General features: G+C 38.9%; 1 protein-coding gene across 8 annotated transcripts in view; it reads right to left on the reverse strand.

The window, feature by feature from the left end:
* ATP8A2 (ATPase phospholipid transporting 8A2) overlaps positions 1 to 22,649 on the reverse strand; it is a 340,707-nt gene that overhangs the window by 96,952 nt on the left and 221,106 nt on the right. For all 8 annotated transcript variants that reach the window (XM_065050318.1, XM_065050316.1, XM_065050290.1 and 5 more), the window contains 6 exons: positions 16,961 to 17,035; positions 13,928 to 14,050; positions 12,809 to 12,887; positions 9,506 to 9,567; positions 9,113 to 9,169; positions 4,785 to 4,892 (listed from right to left, as the gene is read on the reverse strand). In XM_065050318.1, coding sequence (XP_064906390.1) covers positions 4,785 to 4,892; positions 9,113 to 9,169; positions 9,506 to 9,567; positions 12,809 to 12,887; positions 13,928 to 14,050; positions 16,961 to 17,035 — 504 coding nt within the window. The remainder of the gene's footprint in view (positions 1 to 4,784; positions 4,893 to 9,112; positions 9,170 to 9,505; positions 9,568 to 12,808; positions 12,888 to 13,927; positions 14,051 to 16,960; positions 17,036 to 22,649) is intronic.

A 22,649-nucleotide genomic window follows, 5' to 3' on the forward strand; every position in this document is an offset into this window, starting at 1 on the left:
TTGGCAAGAACTGAATTAGCAAGAATTAAGAGAGCTTCAGATCAGAAGTCAGCTACTCAACTGGCCATACAACCAGAGCCCATCAGACAGACCCTCTAGATCAACTCCCACCCTCAAAAGCCAACAACCCAGTGCAACAGGTATGGTCAACCCGTCTTGCTAATGTCATACGCAGAGAAGAAAGGGAAGTTTTGCTAAAGGAGAGATAGATGTTTTCTTGATAAACTATTAATATGAGTAAGTCCTGCTACTGTCACAATACATGGAACTACTCAATTACTGGGATCTTTTAAAAAGCATCCTTAATCCAGGTAAAGCTGATGCACAGCCTCCCTGAAGTCCTTACATAAGCAGACAAATAACCTAGCAAGAATTTGACAGCTTAGTTGGAAAAAATAAATATCTTCTGTTGAGGATATGGGCAGCCCCAGGAAACACAAAGCAAGCCTGCCATGAGAGCCGTGGAAGCACGAGAGCAGCTTCCACTACGCAGAAACAGAGCTGGTTGTGCAACCATCATTTGGATTATGATTTTGATGAATCTCCTCTTCAGCCACAGCTGTACAGAAGTAACTGGGATGTGCAGCAGCTTCAATAGCTCCAGCCATGAGGAGGCTGGAGGTCTCAGGTGAGAAAGGTCTTCCTAATGAAGTCCTGAGATAAAAATAATAGTGTTCAAAACTCAAGAAGATTCTTAAACCCTAGTCCTGAGATATGACCACACACAGCACAAAGTGTGAAAACCTAGAAATTACTAACCTGCACTTCGGGCTAACACCAATGCATGACCTTCGTCCCCAGATTAAAACTCCCACTCTTTCACCCTGTCTCCTCCAGGCTGAATGAGACTGATACTCAACTTCCTAAAGCCATTTCCTAAATGATAACAACAACTAATGAGGCAATAATGAGACAAAATGCAATGCTTACATTAAGGGAAATAGCTTGCAAAAAAAATAATCAAAGCTCAATGGTAGTCCTTTCTTCATCCACAACCAATAACAGATGCTACAGAGGAGTGACATGAACACCCTTTCTCTGCCACCCTCGCCTCCTTTGAAACACTATTTTAGCTTAGGGTGAGGAAGGAAGATACCTGTTGTTCTTTATCCTAGTTAATGCCTCATTTAAGACTCAAAGACTCTTGTATACACACGCATGCTTTCAGGTAAACATATATAGGTACGTACATGGGTGGGAATACCTGCACACAGACTTCCATCTCAGACAGTGTAATATTCTTCCCATAAATGTAAAGTATGTTACGATTCCTATGAAGACATCCATATGCAAAATGAATTTAAGCCGCATGTCACTCACAACACCTGAATGACACAGGCAAGAAATTAGCAGAGATATTACTGCTCACTGTTCCTTTTGGGGGACCGAATCCCTATCCCACAGGCAAAGAGAATACTCAAGATTGAATGAGGGCACCAGTATGGCTAACGTGCTGCTCAACAAAACCAGAGGATCATAGAACATTACAGGTTGGACAGGACCTTCAAAAGTCACCTAGTCCAAGCCCCCTGCAATGAGCAGGAATATCTTCAAGTAGTTCAGAGCAATATGCCACTGGGAAATGAGCCACGAGCCCTAATGATTCAGTAAAAGGATAATTAAAAAGGGACTCACAGCAAGTCTCTGTGCCACCTCTTAATTAATGAGTAGCAAAGTGGGTAGCACTTTTTAAAAACATGGGCATCTACTTGTTTCCAGTCTGTCGCAGTAAGTCATAACTACTGGAAGGTGGGAAAGGATTTACACATTGTACAAAACGCTGTCATCTGGAAGTGCTCATTCAAAACCAGTCATTCAAGTCAATTCAAAACTCATTCAAGTACTCTGGCTCCAAAGGCGAGACAAAATAACAGACACTGACTTTTCTCGGTGTCACTGTTGTCTGCAAATACAAAAATGATTTCTCTTAAAACATACTATTGCCCAGGAAAGCCAAGATAACTACCAGAGGGTTTCCTTGGTATTACATTATTGCTTCTGATACTATTAAAGGAAAATATTATTTGCGTGTCTGGAAAGGTTCCCCCAAAACAGCCAGAGAGTTTATTTCCAAAGTACCAGATGTCACACTACTGGAAAATTTCTATTAAGGACTATTGAGATTTTTATCACAGCTTAGTGTTATTGTGATAGATATATTCTATTACGAATACTGCAGTGAAAAAAAGAAGAAATACATTGACTCTTTGACAGAGAATAACTAAGTTGCTTCCCTTTGTCCTCAAGGAGGACAAAAAAAAAAATTATTATTTCCCTTGTGAGAATGCTCAAGATATAATACGGAAGAGAAAAAAATACTTAATGAAAATGTTCTAATAAATCTCAGCAGAAACAAAGCATCTTTTCACACACTTAAAAGTCTGCTAAGCCCCATACTGATATCTGATGAATGGATGGAATAAAATGTTTTGCGCATCCTATGCCTTTTACTGATGGCACAAAGTCCTGGCTGGCACAGATGCTGGATGAGTATTACATTTAAAACCAGCTCCCTTCGAGTGCTATGGGATTTGCATAGTATGAGGATCTAAAATATTCTGGAGTTCAATTTATATGGAGATAAGTACACTAGCAAGATTTAAAACCAAAATAAAGCTTTTAAGATACATTAATTACTTGTAAATGCAGAAAAGAAGACAGCAGGCATAGCTTAAGCCTGGGAAACAGGGAGCCAATATGTTTTACTGACTAGAGCCTAGTACAATCCCAGCTCGTTTCACCATGAGCTGGTTTTCCGACATCAACTGATTACTCAGGAGACTTTGTATAAGTTAATGCAAGTGGTAAGCACGTTCCCTTTACCTTGGGAGATTTCCTTGATTTTACTGAAGCATAAAGGAAACAAACAAACAAAAAAATCCACTCTCTTCCACTGCTGCTGCTTCTCTCCAAAATACAAGAAAAACTGTGATAAAATGATATTGATCCCCATACACACATTGAAAGCCATAAAACAGATTATTTCTATTTGTATTCAAAAAGTGTTTTTCTAGAATGATGAACAATCTTTAATGTCTTGACTGATGATTACTGACCCAGGGACACAGCTCCACAGGCACTGGACTTGACACTCAATCAGTCAAAGTAAATGTGTTCTCCATTAAAAAAAAAAGTACATTAGATTATTTTCATCTCAGCAAGATATTAGTACCACTTCTTAAGTTATAATGTCAGAAAACCAGAGCATAAAATCAAAGTTTAAACTGAAACACTTTCTAAAAAACATATTCCAGCAAAACCAAAACCTTATTAACGTGAAGCTTTTGTTCTGAGACTTGTGGTTTCTGTTGGAGCAAACACTGATGATCAACACAATATGAATTTTGTTGCAGACACAATTAAAAAAAAAATTCAAGCTACTTTTGAACAAAATGCAACACCAAGCTAAAGCTGATAGTCCGGCCCTTCTTGAGTGAAGGAACAGCTCACCTTACTGTTTGTGTTTTAGAAGGCTGACACACCAACACCAGCACTACGAGTCTGCTGTGGAGGACAAGTAGTTCATGGGTCTGCACATTACTCAAGTCAAATTTCTGCTTGATATATGAAAACATGAATTAGAGCTACCGATCCTGTATGTGCTGGAAAACACATAAAGATCACCAAGAAATACTATCAGACGATTGAGGCTTTGTCTGACAGTCACTCATTGCTGATTCCAGTCTGTCAGCTGTCACTCTCTGCTGTAAAAACCTGCCCACAAAAATCTACCACAGCCTGCACTATCCCCAGTGTTTTAGCACAATATAAAAAAACATGTATTAGGCCACAAGAGTAACAAAATCATGCTTGCCTGCTCTTGTTGAGTACAAACATGAGACTAACCTCAAAAATCCCTAACTGGCTTGCCAACACTTGGCTTTTTAAAAATTATTTTCTAGTACATAAGGGTGACATGAGCTAAATACACTTATATTCTTTCTTAAAACTATTAGTTTGATTTCTTTCTTTCTGTATTATAATCAGCATCCTTGCATTAAAGAAAACTCTAAACTTGTTACAGAATACCTTTTTCTAGCCATTTTTTACAGCAGTTTCACTTATACAGAATAACATTTTACCATACGTTTATTAAGTACTTCATTGTTCACGGTAAGCCCCTATTTTAAATATGCACAAGGCTCTTGAGTGATTTTGACAGGCTCGTGACTCAATCTTCTCACCATGGGTTGAAATAATGACACCGAAGGGAAAATTCCACCACCTGGAACTCTGCTGACACTGAAGGAACAAATCCAAAATTCCTTTAGTATTATAAAGGGACCACTAACATATCAGCTTCCCTTCTGCTTCTAACCATCTCATTCTCAAATAAATTACAGCTTATTTTAAACAAATGCAGGAAAAAAGGAACAATACAAAAGAGAAAAATGTGGAAGAGAGAACCTATGATAAAAGAGCCAAAACAACAAAACCAAATAAAACCAAAGCAAACAAAAAAAAACCAACCCGTGGCATTTTGTCAAACACACAAAGTCAAAGTAAGCGCTAATGAAGGAGCCAGTCTCACTACCACCCACGTCAATTGAGAATTGTCATATAGTATCCACAGTGCATATAATCATTAATGATGTCACTTTTGTGGAGAACAAGAGCTCTTCTAATGAAGAGATTAAGCTAAATGAATGCAGGGATTAAAAAAAAAGGTTAAAATGCAGTACAGGAGCTCTTACTGGAGCACAATTCCTTCCCAAGCCTTGTGTGAGTGTTCAGGCAGCAGCAGCCCGGGACAGCAGGCCCTGCAGCCAAGTCTTCATACTGACCTGCCCCAGCATGTCTGGTGCGATGGGGAACGTGGGCCAGATGGCCGAGTAGACACCAAAGAACACCAGCCAGAGCAGCATGCTTCCCCAGACGGCCAGGTGACTGAACTGTCAAGGAGCAGGGAAAGAAGGAGAGTCAACACGGGGTGCATCCTCCATCCACCTTCACCTACAGGCATTTCTCTGTTCAGCTGTCGCTCTCACTCACACCCATCTACAGCACTTGGTTCCAGGCCAGTAGCACAGGTTCTTGAAACAGCATAAACCAACACTCCTCTTTAATCTTTGCCCCACAACAGGGCAGACGGATAGCCTTCTCAGCCAATCCGTCTTACTTGGACCTCAAAAAAACTAATTAGATTTTCCTTGGAACTCTGATTTCTCTCATCTAGCTCCTGCTTCCCATCGTGGACATGCCAGATTCAACACATACATCAAGGTAGAAATTTTCAAAGGTTCGGGTTAAAGTTCACAGGGACAAATCCCTTATGCAGAATGGATGAATACAAGCCACTTACACATGTTTCATGGAGGAAGATTCGGTGCTGTGTAACACACTACCACAGTTGGCGTCTACTGATCAGCTTTGCTGTTTTTGTTTTAAAGTTGTCCTAAGTGATCTACAGATCTGCAGTGCAGCTTATATCTTTATTGGGTCTTTGTGTGTAGACTCACTAAAAGTAAATAAAAGTACTACTAAAGTGACCAAAAACATGTCCAACACAGACTTGGTTTCACTTGCAGTAAAGAAATCAATTTTTCCTACAAACGCAAACTATTTTGCTGTTCAGGATGATTTAAGCTGTTTTACTTTTACATTTCAGTGGATGGAATCAGTAATTTCAGTTGTAACAAGCAACTGAGCTCATTATTGGCTCCAGCTTTTCTGGATGCCAACAACTCCCGCGGCTGATGACTTTGGCTCCAATTCAGAGAAGTACCTGCATAAATCTTAATTACTAATTACACATGGGTTTAGGAACATGGGAATGAATTCACACACTGGTTGCTGTGGTTGACACCGTGTTTGTTTAATTCTCAGCTTTATAGCTTCTTTTTGATGATTGTATCTGTTGACTTTTTGAACAGTATGTCTGAGAACCAAAGAAGTGTCTAGCAGAGTATTGTGTTCTGCCCACTAAGAGACAGACACAAACTTCAGGAAGGAGGAGATCATCACTCCTCTGGAAGTGCTGAGCATCCTCAGAAAGGAGAGCTTCTTCCAGCATGGGCAGTGAAAACAAACAAGCAAGGAAGAGTTTGCAGCACCAGTGCAGACTTGCAGATAGCTGGGAGCAACTGGAGGCTGCCTTACAGTAGGGGCATTCATACGGCAAAACGTCAGAGGTGGAAAGCTGGCATTTTGTTCAGTCCTACAAGTTGCTGGGCTGTTGAGCAGGACTTAAGACAGGCCCCCTCCTGGAGAAACATAATGGGCAGACAGATGTGTTTTCCAATTTTGCTATTTAATCTGTTTCACTCAGGAGATGTGACCAGCAACTGTTTGACTTCAAAAAAAAAAAAATCACAAAAAATATTGAACCCACCAAACAGTTTTTTGTTCCGTTTTAATGTGAATAAAACTAGGAGACTGGAAGGATTTTTCTTTTTTTTTAAAAAACACTTGGAAGAAGTAGTAATGGAATTTATCCTTTCAGTCTACTTCCTTTTCAGAAAATTAGGGACAACTCATGTCAAGATTCTGACTAAAACGAAGTCCTGCCACAGTGAGCAACTGCAGCACTCAGCTGCTGCAAGAATTTGTCTTCAAGAAAAGGAGACCACATGCGATGGCAGAGCAGCATCAGTGCTGCTTTCCCAAAAGGACAAGGCACCTTCCCTAGAGCCACAGTCGTCCTTACAAAAAAGTGCACAGAAGGCTCAGGACAGCCTGGACTGGTGCTTCCAAGCTGCAAGCTCATACAGACTTTATGATTAAAAACAGTAAAAACAAAAGCAAGCAGGGAAACCAATTTAAAACATACTCTTATTTTGTAGGAGATGTATTAACGCTAGTGAAGCAACTTTTTGTTGTTGTTGTCTCTCTCCTATTTTTCTCTCCAGTCTGCTGGTAGGACAGTTCTCAAGTTTTGCAGCTCCTCATCTCACCTTTTCCAGCTCAAAGACTGTGGTCATTTTATGTTGTTTTTATTACCTTCTCATGGTTGTCCTAATCACCTCTTTGTCTTGGGTTTGTACCTATCTGAATTGCTTCTCTACCTTTAAAAGAGCTTCCACCTTCAAGAAGAGCCCTCTTTGCCCTGCTTGAAAATGTTCCTTATACACTCACCCCACCAACCTTGGCACTGTTTATTCTCCACTGATCTCTGCCATTTACCCCTGCAGAATTCAGGTGCAAAGTGAGTCCATCAGATGCATCAGAGGAATAACAGTCAGAAAAAAATAAATCATCGTGCTCTCACATGAAAACTAGACACGCTGTATGACTATCCTGTGTGTCCTATTTGTCTGAAATAGTTCACATAGTGCGGTAAAACTGAAGAAACTTGTGTTTGGAAAAAAGCCTGCTGCAATGTTCCAGGTAGGTAACATGTAACAGGAAGCTACTTCACGCAGCTCCAGTGTGCGGATTTTGTTATGTTTCATGTCACTACTTTTACCAAAGCCCTTCTTTCCACACCACCTACTGGATATATCAGGCTCCCAAGCCCTTTGAATCTGCATTATTTATTTAAAGCTTTCAGCTGAACCCATCATGCTCTCCCAAGCAGCAGCATCCCTCTTGCTGTCAAGAGCAAATTGCATGTAACCAGTCCACTTGATGATGGAGAAGAGGCTTAACTCAATGTTGTATATTTAATAGTCTTCAAGTAACCTAAAGACTCTCTATATGTTGACTCACTCACAGCTGAAACAATAATTGTAACCAACAACTGATGAGAGTCACTGGTGCAAGCAATGGGACAGGAATTAGAAGTCTATAAAGAAAAAAGTTGATTCTAAACACAAGGACTTTTCTGTGCATAACAACAATTTATCTGTAAAATGCCAGTGTTCAAGAACAGTGAAATCTACTAAACCTTACGGTATCTTTTAAAGTAAAATTTAGAAAAGAAGGGATCATGATTATCCCCAAGTGACTGAAAAGACACCAATTACTCAGGAAATGGGAAAGCAGAGAAGCCATGAAGTAATTCACAACATAACAGGATCTAAACAGGTTCACATGCTTCCAATGCAGACTTGAATATATCCTCTTCTAGAGAATAAGGGATTAATGTAAGTATTTCTGCATTTTAAAAAGTCAGTAAACAACACAGAACTTATGCATAAGCAACAACAAAAAAACCAACATTTTATTTTCAGATAAGAGAATGAGGCAGAGAATATTAGCATCTCCCTAATTACTAAATAACCCATACAGATAGCATTTCATCTTCAAAATTCTGAACAGACATCAGCTCACCACTCTGTGAGGAGTGAAAGAAAATGTTTTACAAATAACAGAAGCAATGAGGTTATGAGATTTAAGCCAAACCCCTCCAGGAAACTGGTAAAGTAAGGATATGAGAGTCCTCAAAACAGCTTGGTCATGAGGCAGGTTGCTTTACTGTGTAGTGAAAATCAGTTTCCCATAAATTATCCCATCAGTGTGGAGAAGCGGTGACTCCAAAACCAAAATATTAGTGTTTTAGAGAGGCTTGGGGAAAAAAAGGGAGAATAATGTTGAAGATTCACCAATGGAACCCTCCTACTCTCCATTTTCTTTGAGGGTTACTGCCCTGCTGGATTCTGACACCTACCAGCAATAGGGCACTTGCTCACTGCAAGTAAATGACTCAAATCTAGGAATCGACATAACTGTCAGACTAACGTCCTTATTACACTAGATTTCCAAACAAAAAAATCTCATGCAATGTGAAGTCACTAGTGCTTTTTACCAGCTTCAAAGACATTTTCAAAGCTCAGGAGTTATCTGTGGGCAGACACCTTCCATTCCCTATTGCTTTAACTTTTATAGGAGTTACAGATTACAAAGATGATGTTCTTGATCTCTGTCCTTAAGCAATTACAGTACGTTGATTTAATGCAAAATTATCTTGATTTTTAAATAGAGATGTTTGCAATATACTTTTAGTGTTCACTTCCCACTTCTGACAGGCTGCCCTTTTTCATCACACGTATCGTGTGATCTACAAGTTCATTCTGCTCTCACATCCTGTACTTACAGAGCTTAGCAGTTATATCCTTACATGAAAGATCCAATTAAAACACTGAAGCCTCAAATGATTTTTAGTACTTCTTTTCTGTATTAACACTCATTAGGGGGGAAGATGTGCTAATAAAAGACGCTGAAAAGTACTTACTCTAGTCCACGCGGTTGTTTCCAAGCCAGCTTTCAGGCAAACAGTGACTACAACATACTGCAAGGAAATAAAGAAAAGAGACAACTTGAATACTAACACTCTCAAATTCAAAGGTGTTCACACAGCCCAAACTCCGCCTTACACCTAAAGTTACTGCCACTTAGGTACCAACCCAGGAGCTTGGCAGTGTGGGATGGGGCAAAGACAGAACAGAAGATGTTTTTGGTGCATATCCACAGAAAAAAAGAAATAAAATGAAAAAAAGAACGGGGAAATAATGCACACAGCATAAGTTTGATTTTATTTTACTCATATAGTTTCTTCTGATTTACACCACAAAAAACGTGTAAAGAAATTCTACCATTCAAAAATTGCTAGGATACATAAACTTACAGTGTAAACTATGTTTCCAACAAATAAATAGTCAATTCCTTGGCCATTTGTGAATACTGCATCTGAAATAAAAAAAAAAAGAAAAATCATAATATTTGAGTTTATCAACAGAATGGATGAATTAACAAGGAAAATTCTGAGCGAAAATAACTGGTCCCAACCTTGCCTATGCTCAGATTGAACATATATACACGGTCCCAGCTGCCAGAACCCATCCTAGCAAAAGATGCTAACATGTAATTTGCCTGTAAGAGCTGAGGTATTTCAGTGTCACTTCTTCTGTCACTATCATTCTGTACTACTTATTGACACCTCTAACAAAACCCATTATTTGCTGTGCCTGGGAAAGAGAAAGCCTGTAAACCACCAGCTGATCTGTGGTGAAACAGAGCTGAATTTTAAAGAGCCACAAAAGTTTCACCTGTAAAAGACACAGGTAACATCTAAAATATCTTACTGGAGGTTAATTCAGTAGCTGAGCGGCATCCAGTCTCCACGCACCCCTTCTCTAGTCAAGTGTGCACAAGGGTAAGTATGTGTTAATCTATCATTTGAAAGTGCCAACTTTTGAAAGTGCCAATGTGTCAAATGCCTCTTTAGTCTTTCTTAGCCCTTGTTGAATAAAAGTGTAACACCACAAAAGCACATTCGACAGCCACACTAATGCCAAATGAACTTGTACTCACAGGAGCTTTCAAAAATTACTCAAGCATAATAAGTATTGCTATTTTCACAGCTTTTAAAGCAACTGCAAGAGAAATACACAAACAGCAGGGATGAAAAAGGCTTAAGATAAAACCTTGGACCGGTTCCTAAACACATACTGCCTTGCACAGTACTTCTACTATGAGGGTACCATTTTGCTAGATTTGCAAAACTAGATCTGACATTCCTAACTAGAGTAATCTACTTAGTTAACTACATTCCTGTAACATAGGTGTCCAGGATCAGTACATTTTTAAGTTAATAGAGAAGAGGCTCTGACACCCTGACCTGTGTGGTGAAGACTCTGCCCAGCTTACAGGTAAAAAGACTAAGACAACTACATATTTAGTCAGTGCAGTTGCCCCAAGACACTTGCTATAGTTTTCTTCTATAATGGCTGCATGTGGTTGTCTCTGAATAACTGACAGGTTGTGAATATTTTCTAGAAATTGCTGGTACATATCTATACACCCTTGCTTTCTTTTCTCTTTTAGACCCTAACTACTAGGTAACAGCAGCAAATAGACTAGTCACTAACATGATAACAGGAGCTATAGCCTGACACAGTTTGGTTAGGAATTCGTTTAGTTTCTTACTGCTGGCATCTCTATGAGCCCAGCTCCTCCCCTGGTACTCAGGCATTCATCACAGTATTCACAAATACACATCAAGTTTTAATAGTCACTTTACTCTTTGCTCTAGTGTCAATGAAAGAGGTGAAGAGCACTAGAGAACTGAGCCTTCTGTGCCCAATGAACCCCAACATTGCCAAAAGTCTCAGTTGATTAAGAAAAAGGGATGTCTAAATATGTGTCGGTTTTGATAGATTCAGAATAGCTCGCCCTAATGACTCCGCCAGTATATTGCTCCAGTGCAACATCACACCGCACAATTAAGAAACTGAATAAGTTTTGGTGTAGGTCTCATTTTTTTAAAGTCACACTTTAATGCAGTAAGTTAATGTCTTCTTTTTTTCAGTGATTTCCCTGACCTTCCACTTAGGAGGCTAAACAGTCCTGAAAGGAATGATATTTCTTTTAATGAGAACAGCAGGACACTCAGTGAACATTCATTTCTAAAGCTATACAAATGCCCATTCATGGACTACATGCACTTCACATTCTAAGGAACCTGAGAGGTTAAAAAGCATCCCAGTGTGAATGGCAGATTTCTGTCCCTGGTACTAAAATCCCTTTTTCACTTGGAAATACAAAGGAACTTAAATTCAACATTCATTCCTCTTCAGAAAGCAAACTAAGCAACATATTCAAAAGAACTCAGAAAGTTACCATTTGAGTGGGTGAGTATTCCAGCCTTATCATTTTAATTGTTGATATTCAAAGTACGTTGTCTATTTAGGAATTAGGTAGAAAAACATTTATGGAAAACACAAAACCGGTTATTATTCTTTAAGTGTAATCACTACAGATGTCAGCCTAAAATTTCTGAAGTTGGATTTAAAGAAGAGCTATTAGAGATTAACATTTCTCATAAACATAGTGAACGAGAACATCAAACCCCCTCAATTCAAAACAAAAACCAACCATAAAAACTCCTCTCTCCCAAAACTGAACTGAGCTCCCAGCCCACATATGGAGGAGACGGACGTCCCTTTCCTGTACAGTCCAGATAGTGCATGAAGCTGCCGATACCAACATTTTATTCAGCCAGGTAGAGAAACACGATCCTGCCTCCCACCAGTATCTTTACCATCATGTCTCTGATGTGAGCATCCATATTCCCTTCCATTTTCTTTCACCTCTGCCCCAATTAAGCCATCCTGGAGCTTAGAAGGTTTTCTTGAACGTGGTGTTTTCCAGGAAAGAGATTAGGTTTTAAAAAAAAAATCATTCTTTCCAATAAATACTATTATCCCCCACTGCCCCCAAATCCCTCATGTGATCTAGTCCTGTTTCTTATGACAGTAAAAGAACAGATTTCCCATGGGTTTTCCTGCCCACACAACTATGTTGTGAAGCTAGGTAGGAACCATATGGAAGTTACCATTCCCTGAAATATCATGTAGTTGCATTATCTTTCACAGAAAACAAGATCTAATAAGCCTAATTTGTACAGCAAAAATCTCATTTTCTCAAATCTGTGACTCTTGATCTGGCCTCCTTCCATTCCAGCCAATTCATTTGTTTCACAGACTCCAAAAGTAGTGAAATCTCTCTAGTTTATCCTACATTTTACAGTACAGTGTTACGGAATGGGAAAGGTCCAACAAGATATAAAGAAAACGGCTGTAAGGCAGCTGTTGTAAGAACATTATACAGTAAAAAGTTGAGATATCAACCCACTACCAGAAAAATAAGACATTTCATAGAACACTATTCAATATTAGATTAAAACTTCTTGGCAAAACAGCAGTTTAATTTTTAATGTATTAAAGTCACTATATGAACAATAATTATGTTAAATTAGAATAAGTTCTCAAAGCCGTTAGATAACTAGCCAAGTTCAGCAGCTACAGCCCATTGAACTGTCTGTCAGCGTTATTTTCTTGGGACTTGTCCCGACCCCCCCGTTCTGCAAACACGCTGGTCTGTAAGTCCGAACACCAGTTCCTGATGCAAGACATAATGAAGCTCTTACCGTGCTCCAGCACTTTCAGTGGAAACCAGAAAAGAATGATGGAATGGATCAGGGCATTGATGCAGTGACCCCAGAAAACCTGAGGGAAAACAAACCAAGTCATCAGTGAAGTCCAAAACTCTTGACCTCTCTAACTCCTCACAAACACTTCATTGTGTAGTTTTGAGTCAGACAATGTTTGTTCTGAAGTGAAATACCTAAACTTCTGCAGGATCTATTTCCTCCTACAATTTCTGCTCTTCCACAAGAAAACACTGGACCAGTTGGATGGTTTATTCTAACGACTTAAAACATAATAGTCTAGCATGCTTGCAATTTAAGATCTTTGTCAAAATATAGCAAACAGATGGAGCCACCGTTCTTTAATTACCTCAAAGAATGATTTTAGAAGATTTATTCAATACTATGAAATGTTCTATTTTCTTTTAACAGGTAAACACTTTGTGCCCGCAATTTTAAACTTATAGATAACGCTGTTTGCTTTATGTACTCTACAATTTTCTCTCTGAACAAATCAATCATACAGCACGATTCAGAAGTACACTTAGATGTGCCTGTTATGGAATAAAGACAGAATTCTAAATGCTGGCATTTTACAGCATTTAAATAGAGAAATGAAGTCAAATGTGTTCTTCAAAACTCAAAAGTCCAAATAAACTAATTACAGTTTTATTTTCCAAAATAACTATGGGACTAGAGCTATACTAATTGTGAAAAATCCCTCTAGTAGAAAGCATGATGACAACTTGTACATTAAATACAATCCAGGAGATGTTATCCAGTTGCTATGAAAGTGGTAAACTCACCACTTATCAGTAGTTGTGAATTAAAAAACAAAACAACCATACTCAAATACAAATCTTACTTTGAATAAAAGTTCGTGAATATTTCAGCTGAAGCCATAGCTGAAAATCCTTATCAAAAAACAAGGACATTGTGGTTTTTGTTGTTAAATAAAAAATGTAAGCCCTTGAAAAGAACTGGCAGGTAAAATACTCTCGATTGCAGTGGCTACCATAAAGCATAAGTAACAATGAGGAGCAAGTTATTTCCTAATGAGAAAGACCTGGAAAATAAGAATGCTCACAGTAATTCTTAAAGAAACAGACTTTCCCTTACCCTTGTGTTGAACCCATCTGCATTCTGAGTAATTTTGTATAGCTGTGGAAATCTAAGCATACTATCTTGAGTACACGATCGTTCAAAAATTCCCAGAGTAAAAGGTGGCAGCGCTGTGAAAATCTGCAAGAAAAGTAAATACTAATCAAAAGGAGCTATTAGTTTTAAGTGGATCTCCGATAATATTTCAGGATCTAGACAATCACAAAATTCCCAGACTTCAAGTGAAGACTTATTATGAACTAGCATGTTATTTGACAGTTTTCAAATGTCCAAACAAGTCCAAGCATGAATTCCAGCAATTCACAGCTCTCAAATATTGTCTTATGAACAAAAGAAACATGAATGAAAATGTGTACTATTAACCAATTAGCTTAAAGCCAAGAAGTTAAGTATCACTAGTTTCTGATGTACCAGCTAATATAGGAAGTGTAAAACACATCAGACTGCAAAGGAAAGACAACATGTGCTTTTTTAAAAAAGCCTTGTGGGAATGGGTTCAAATATAGCTGCAGTTATAGCCGCAATTAAATACGTAATATGCTTAACCAAAGCTAAGTTTACAGACAAAGTATATGTGGAAATCACATTAAAAAACCCTACTGAAAAACAAAGGCTACTCTGTATTACAGTACTTTGGGGATTCTCCAAGGCAGGCATGAACTGATAGGGAAAAATTAACTGGTGTGTGTGTCTGCGCTACGGGCAGACACTGAGATGACCCAGCTTGGGAAGCCTCCCAGGAGAGGCAGCAGGACACTGTGCCAGAAGCAGAGTACAGGAGCCTCTGCTGAGTCCCACACTGCTGCTCTTAAAGCCCTTCCAGGACCTGAGGCAGCTCATTTAAGGCCAGTTTGGGTATCCACGTTTCTTGCAGTCTGCAGTGCAGACACAGCGTGAAAATAATACCAGTGTGCAGGTCTGAATACTGAACTTCATTCACTTCCTTTTACATTAAGGGTTTATGACGGAAAAGAATTTCTAATCCTATACATACACATGTTTTTAACAGTTTGAGAAGTGTTTGGGAAGCTAAGAAGCAGCTTGAAGTTATGAACTGTTTGTGCCGTGTGTGCATGTTTGCAGAAGTTGGGCCGTGGTTCCCACCAGCAGCGAGTTGGCAGACGGGGAGCAGACAAAAAGCAACAGCGAGGACTAGAGACTGGTGAGCATCCAGAATTACATCCCTAAATCCAACTGGGAATGTGTTTCTGCTCATAAATCGATAAACCAGATGGTTAAAACGGCAGTAGGCTGGGGGTAGGGAACCAAAACTAGGAACACTGGTCCAATATATTCCAAAAAGGGCACTTTCTCATAGAGCTTTAAGGTATTTACCCAGGATTCCCATGTTTATTGGGGCATTTACATTTTCACTTTAATTAAAACTCCCAGTGTTTTTGTTTATGAAAGTAAACCTCCAGTGTGAACTAGTGCAAACCCAGGAATTACAATGCTACTATGATTTCCTATACTTAATATTTTAATTATACTGCTAATGAAATAAAGGGTTAATCTGCACAGGAGAGAATGACACAGCTAACACCACTGTAAAATCTCATCTCTCCAAACCGTGCAAGTCCGTAATACCTACTAGCACTTGATTCATTATGAGTCCATGTGACCAATTCTAATTTTAGAAAATTCCGACCTTACAAAACAAAAAGACAGGACTCTTCAGCATGGGACAAGATTGACAAGAGTAACAAGCAGCTGTTCAAATAGGCACTGCTGCAAGACATTAAAATCGCAGGCTACACAAAAAGAAAGAAGTGAAATGTTTTCACACAGTACATGGTTGATCTCTGGAACTGCCTGCCAGATGATGCTCTGGATGCAAGAAGCAATTGGGGGGAAAAAAAAAGGGTTAATCTTTACTTCACTGATTGTAGAAGATTAGTTTCATCCATGAGCTTTATGTAGGGTAGGTAGATACATCAAATCAGGTTTAAAGATAATAGATGCAAATATCTAAACATGAATGACAGCGACTGAGTAACAGTCAGGAAATCAGGGTGAAGAGAATCAAGGGAACGGAAAAGCCCTGAACAAATATCTTCCATGGAGAATACAAAATCTTATGAAATATGATGGTTTGTGCCACCATTTTTAAGATTAACATGACAGAAGTTAAGTGTTTCCATTAGTAATACTCAGTGATAATTTGATGGCTTTTTCTGTATTATCATATATTTGGAATGAGAAGTCTTAAAGAAAAAAAAACTAAATTTCCCCCCTCCAAAGAGAAACGCAAAAGATTTTTCAACACTGGAAAAGTGTCTTAATGGCTTATAAATCCAGACACCAGGCCACTCATCAGTAGCATCACAAAGGTAACACTGTCAAAAACACCAGCACAGGTCACCGGTATGCTATGGAACTTGGTCTCAGATCCTCTAGACTTTAATCAATATTATTGATTAAATAATCTTAATGATTGAAGTGATAAAGTCATGTGGCACAGTGTGGCACAGAGTTCTACGGAGCATGGCAAAAATCAGAAATAACTTCTGGACTGACAGATCGTGTTCTTGGTTCAAGTGAAAAACGCTGGTGACGCAGAGATGCTGCTTCCTGTTCTGTAGCTAATGCAGCCTGAGCCAACCCAAAGCATCTGCCGGACACTTCTCTGAGCATTTAACTGTTACAAGGTCTGAGAAGAAACAAAAAAATCAAAACTCAAATACTAAGACGATCTATTTTGAAGATAAAGAGTCAGCAAAATATTCAATACAAAAGTCTGAAGATGCTTTTGAAGAAGAAATCAAATTCCATCTAAAAGCTGCAGAGTTTTAGGGAGGCTACACTAGGCCAAACGTGTTTTCAAGGTGTTTTCCCAAATTTATTTTTGTCATAAAAACACTATCTGAAGTAATTTTTTTTTAACCTACCTCAGAGTGGATTCAAAATAGCTTTTACAAATGAACTCACCTTTCCTGAAATACATCCACGACAGTAACCTGTGAGAAATGGGACACACCAAAATAATATACAAGTCCCAAGCGCTATCAAGTAAAAACATGTAGCACTTACCACATTATATAGACCAATGCACCATCGCTCAAATAAGATCTGCCCCGAAAATCCATTAACAAAAGCAAACCAAAGCTGAAACAAAGAAAGACAAGTTACAAGAGGCTTTAGATTACTATTGCAGTACCTATTTCCAATTACAGTAGAGGAGAAGGAAGTGGAACATGGCCACCATCTGGAAAAAGCTGCTTATCATGCTTTAAAAATGATTATCAGCAGTGCCAGGCAGTTATTCTCTGCTAACGTCTTACTAAAGTTTAAATACTGCTTATCTAAAAAAAAAATATTTTAAAAAGTACTGCTTATTTAAAACAAAATACCCAGATGATGGAGCGATTTGCTGTACTTGCATCATTACTCTAAAAAATAAATGGCCTCAAACGATTTCAAAATCTTCACTGCTAGCAAATTAACATGCTTGAAGTCAGAAGCCAATCTTGTTTCCTTCATGACTGGCAAAGACTGGAATTATCAGGGTAAATATGTTTTGACAGAAGCACTCCTTGATTTCTGCATCTTGTGTTCACAGATGCAGAATTATAGTGATACCAACTTATCAGTGACACAATTATATTACAGTTTAATCATCTACATGATGTAAACAACTACCAATATAATAATTAAACATCAGAAGAGGTTGCTGAAAGAGGCTGTGGAGTCTCCATCCTTTCACAAGTTCACAAAACCCAACTCAGCAAGGCGTGAAGCAACCTGGGTTGAGTTCAGTGGTCGCGCCACTTTAAAACCAAGAGGCTGAGCAGACGGCCTGGGAGCTGCCCGGTTCCCACAGGGGATGTGACGCCGTGAGCCCAAGAAACCGCTGTGTAAACACTTGTCAGCATCTCCTGGGACCTGGTCTCCTTAAGCTTACTTCTTATCTTGTTTAAGCAGCTTTTTGAAGCAAGACCTGCTTTATTGGGTTGGAACAAAGTTTCTTAGTGGGCACTGAAAGCAGCTTATGAAAGAATGAAAGATGGGAAGGAATTATCTTCTCCCAAGTGAACTGGAAGAATTATCAGAAGTTTAAGGACATCCTGAAACAGTTTGCAAGTGAATCATTGCACTTAATAGACAACAAAGGATTTCTGTGAATTTGTAGCTGTAGTCCCTTTTAAAATCCACACCGCACCAGGGCACTTCACTCAAAACTAATTCAACATTGTGTGTGGGAACAGTCCCCCTCCCCATCCCCTTTCAACATGTTTTGTCTTGCGTTTAGTTTACAAGATCCCATTGCACTGGGTATTGCAGAGCAGTCAAGTGATGGCCCTGCCTCTGTCCTTCCCACTGACAGGCAGCTTTTCTGAGCCCATTCTGTCACTCGTATACAGCACGTACTCTCCTACCAGCATCATTTATTCTCTGGCTCACGCAGTATTAATGCGCTAGCAAAACACCTCTGGTAACAACTAGGTAACTGTATGTCATCTGATCTCTTTGCTCCCATCCAAAATGGATATAGAATAATCAGGACAAAAGACAAGGGAAGATAACAAAACCACATCAAGGCCTACAACTGTTGTCCTAGATGCAATATCTAAATAGACAGGACACTTCAGCATGGGACAGAGGCAACTTAAGATTAAAATATTCCGAGACTGACAAGAGTAACGAATGGCTGTTCAAATAGGCACTGCTGCAAGACATTAAAACCACAGGCTACACAAAAAGAAAGAAGTGAAATGTTTTCACACAGTACATGGTTGATCTCTGGAACTGCCTGCCAGATGATGCTCTGGATGCAAGAAGCAATTGGGGAAAAAAAAAAAATCACAGAAGGAAAGCTGGAGACCAGATGAGTCTGCCAGAGAACTATCACTGTTCACAGAATATCTAAAACAAGGTTAGTTGGACTCTTATTCTGACCCTCTACAGCTGTTCTTACATCTATTATATCACCATTCTTGTTTAAAATTAATCATTTTAATGCACTCACTGTTCAAGTGAGAAGCAATGACACTGATATCAACTCATTTGCTTATAGATATGCCTTGCACGGTAGGCCAGCTATTTAAAACTTATTTCCTACGTTTTTTTAACCCTTCAGCTGCTCCTTCTAGTAGAGCATCTCTATTGATTTTGCCCTACATTATTCTGAAGTTTGTGCTTTTCTAAACCTGTTGCCTTTCTTGCAGCCTGTAGTTCCAGTAGTGCCCCTGTAGACTCTTAAGGGCCAGCTGTTTCATTCAATTCCTGTTTTGCTGAAATGCACCAACCTAATACAAACTGCAAATATTTGTTCAGTTTAAAAAAAAAATAATAATTTCTTTCACATTGCAAGTCATGCATTCCTTTAAATTAAATAAACATTTAAGTGTTCACCTCTCCAGCTCTGTCCAGTAAAAGGGCACAGGGAAGACACATTCTGCGTCTCAAATTTTTAACATCACTTACACTGTATTGATACCTTGGATAATCACTGCTCTGTACATCTCACTCTAAGGACTCAATTAATAGCCCAAAGTACCATCCTGACCAGTCTTACTCTCAAACATGGAGTGTTTCAACCAGTTGCACACCTCAGCTCTTCAAATGAAAGATACTGAAGATCTCGGGTACAAAACCTGAGGTCTCAAAAAGAAACCACAATTAATTTGGGGCTGTCAGGTTTATCTTTTTCTTTTTTTAGTGGTTTCTTCTTTTAAGAAGAAACAGAGCTTTAAAGCAGCCTACTCCCAGATATTTAGCAACAGTGATCGAGGCATTTATCACTTCCAGGCTTCTTGCAATTAATTGCAGCTATGAATGAGGGCAGCAATCCTAGAAAACAAAAATAGCTCACAAATCAGAAGCCTGTCTGCCCAGCTGGCAACCTCAGCTTGTGCTCCGCTCAGTTTTCTAGATCCCACCAGGCAAAGTAAACTTCAAAGGTTTGGTAGCAAATATTGAGGTCTCTTATAACATTGGCTCATGCTACTTAGAAAACCATTGCTTTCCAAAACCACAGTGTCCCACAACTAGTCCTCCAGCAACAGACTTTGTTGATTTTCCATCAAGAGCAGAAAACACAGCAGCCAGACTTTCTGTAGTCAGCCCATGGCTAGAAGAGAAGCCCCAAACCAGGCAAAGCTAACAGCTTCAATACACCTTTCCCAACAAAACTATTAGCAGTAATGAAGTGAAGATACAATATAAAACTTGGAAAAAGCAAAGCTGTTAAGATGCTTTACAAAGCAGCAGAACAATCAAAAAATACTCCCTGAACAACCTGATTCTTTCCACTCAAAGTTCCTACCCTACCCCAATCAGGTGATGCTGAATTCCTTAAAGACCCTGCTAAACCACCTTCAGATTAGCTAATTACCGTAGGAGAACATTGAGATGGATGCGTCTGACTGTGGTAAATAGGCATCTAGTTCTTTAGTCTTCTGCAGAGCCTTTCAACATTGCAAACCTCTCTGTAGAAAATTCTTTCTCCTTATTTCAAGGCTGCTATGATTTAGATGGACAAGAACTAACATTCAGAGAGAGCTCAAGGTCCTGCTGTTTCAAAAGCCAGATTTGAACTATTTTTCTTTTGGCAGAATCCATGCAGGTGAAAACTGGAAGTGAGAACATTCCCAACATTTACACAAGTCTGCATGCACCAGACGCTTCAAACTGTGCAAAAGCTGTCACAGTTATGATGCACTGAAAAACAACGGCTACGCTTGCCTTTTCCAGAAATTCACATTATCCAATGCCAGTTGACAGAGAGAATGTCATGTACTTCCTCAATACCTCAATGTCAAGGGCAAACCAGATACTCTGCATAAAACATACATTTTTTTTCAATTTAACACAAGCCACAAATTGTCATGCATGGTTTAAGGACTAGCTGTTTGTAGAGAGAGTATGGTATTCTTTAAGGTCAGCAAGGAGGAAAAAAACCCAAAAAACCAACAACCCTCTACTTCAGCATTCCTATTAACAAAATGTACTCAATGTATTTGAAGTTGCAATAACCCATGCTTGACTCAGACTTGGTAACCTAGGAGGAAAATTTGCCAAGCCTGCCTAGCTTGCCAAGCTCCAGGGGTTTGTAGGGCTCAACTCCAGTACTGCTATGAATAAATGGACCCAAAGTTATTAAACTGCTTTTCTGGCTGGAAAACAAAAAAAAAAAATAAAAAGCCTTTTCACTTTAACTATTACCTGGCTGCCAAAAAGCTGCACAAGCTTATTGTAACTCAGCTACAAAAATACATATTTTTCTCCCAAGGAACAAGAGGTCCAATTTAAATGTAAAGAAATTCAGACCCAAGGCTAAAATCTGGGTTGATATATTGCTGCTCTTTATTATAGTAGATATGGCAAAGATCTGAAACCAGTAGATATTCTGCACGAAGACAGTAGAATTTTGCAAACTGAAAACTAGCCCGTGTTTCCTGCCTTGAAGTGTGGCCACATTCTTTAAATAAGAAAGCCCACTGCTGGAGCTCTGGATGCCAGCTGCGATGTGGGCACTTCACCAGTAGAGAAAGGGGGAAAAAGAGGAAGAATCAAAAACAAAAACCCTGCTGCCTTCTTCCAGAGGTCAACAAACGCCAGAGAGGATAATACTTGGTTAGTATTGACTCGAGCTGGAGGCAAACTGAGGATCGAGGTAGAACAGTCCCCACTTGTGTTTTGAGCCACGCAGCCCACTCACCTGCTCTAGAGTATATTTTGAGAAAAGTTCAAGTATTATTTTCAAAAAATATTCCCACTTGAGCAAGTTGGAAGGCAATTTTAATTGCATTACTGCTTCATGCATAATTACCGCAACATTAATGCCTGAAATAGTAGGAGCTAATTTATTTAAGTGCTCTAAGGCACTGGGATAGCAAATCATCCATTCTAAATGTGTATATTTATGATGTCTTGATAATAGACAGCTTAACGAATACTAGAAATGTTTTCCCAATTCTGCTAAAGGGCACAGAAAGCTAATGTAGTCAGGGTACCAACAACTGCCACAGGCACCAATTATACTCAGACTGGATGCCTTTACTATTCAGAAATGAGTTAAATTCTCAAAATATCCTCTCAGCACACATGCATTTTGAGTGTTCTTACCAAACAGGCTTATTTACAGTTTGCCTAATAAATCAGGTTTGTGTGTCTCCTGTGCAGTTCATTAATAATGTATCCCGATTAAAAATCTCTCACTACAGAAGTCTTTCCCAATACCGGAATCTTATTCATGCCCAGATGCACACAATCTTAAAATAATCTTTTCATTAGAGAACATACAGCACCGATTCAATAATATAGGTAAAGATCCTTATTAATAAGACTTGACACAGTATGCATGGTTGCCTGGGACTCACATGATTCGCCAAGGAATATTGCACTTGCTCCTTTTATTCCCTCTATTGTTTATTAACTCTTTGATGAAAACCAATAAACATTTTTCAACTGAAAAGCATTTGCTCTAGGCCTTTGCACCCTAAACAAGTGCCCATTTAAGCTTAATAATCATCTCCAGTCTTCTCTGCCAGTGTTAACAATTTTTTTTCAAGTTTCATGATGCTTTTGCCTCATTAAAAATACCCTATGCATTTACTACAAAGCTTGGTCAGAAACAGATATTCAAAGCAACCAATACAATTGAGACTTCCTAGCTTTAAACATTAATTTATTAAATAAGCCTGAACAGCTGTTATTTCTTCCATTGCTGACTACAAACAATTTATATTTCAGCATACTAAAGAACAGTTTTATCAGC

This window comes from Columba livia, chromosome 1, assembly GCF_036013475.1.
Source record: "Columba livia isolate bColLiv1 breed racing homer chromosome 1, bColLiv1.pat.W.v2, whole genome shotgun sequence".
In the NCBI taxonomy this organism is placed as follows: Eukaryota; Metazoa; Chordata; class Aves; order Columbiformes; family Columbidae; genus Columba; species Columba livia.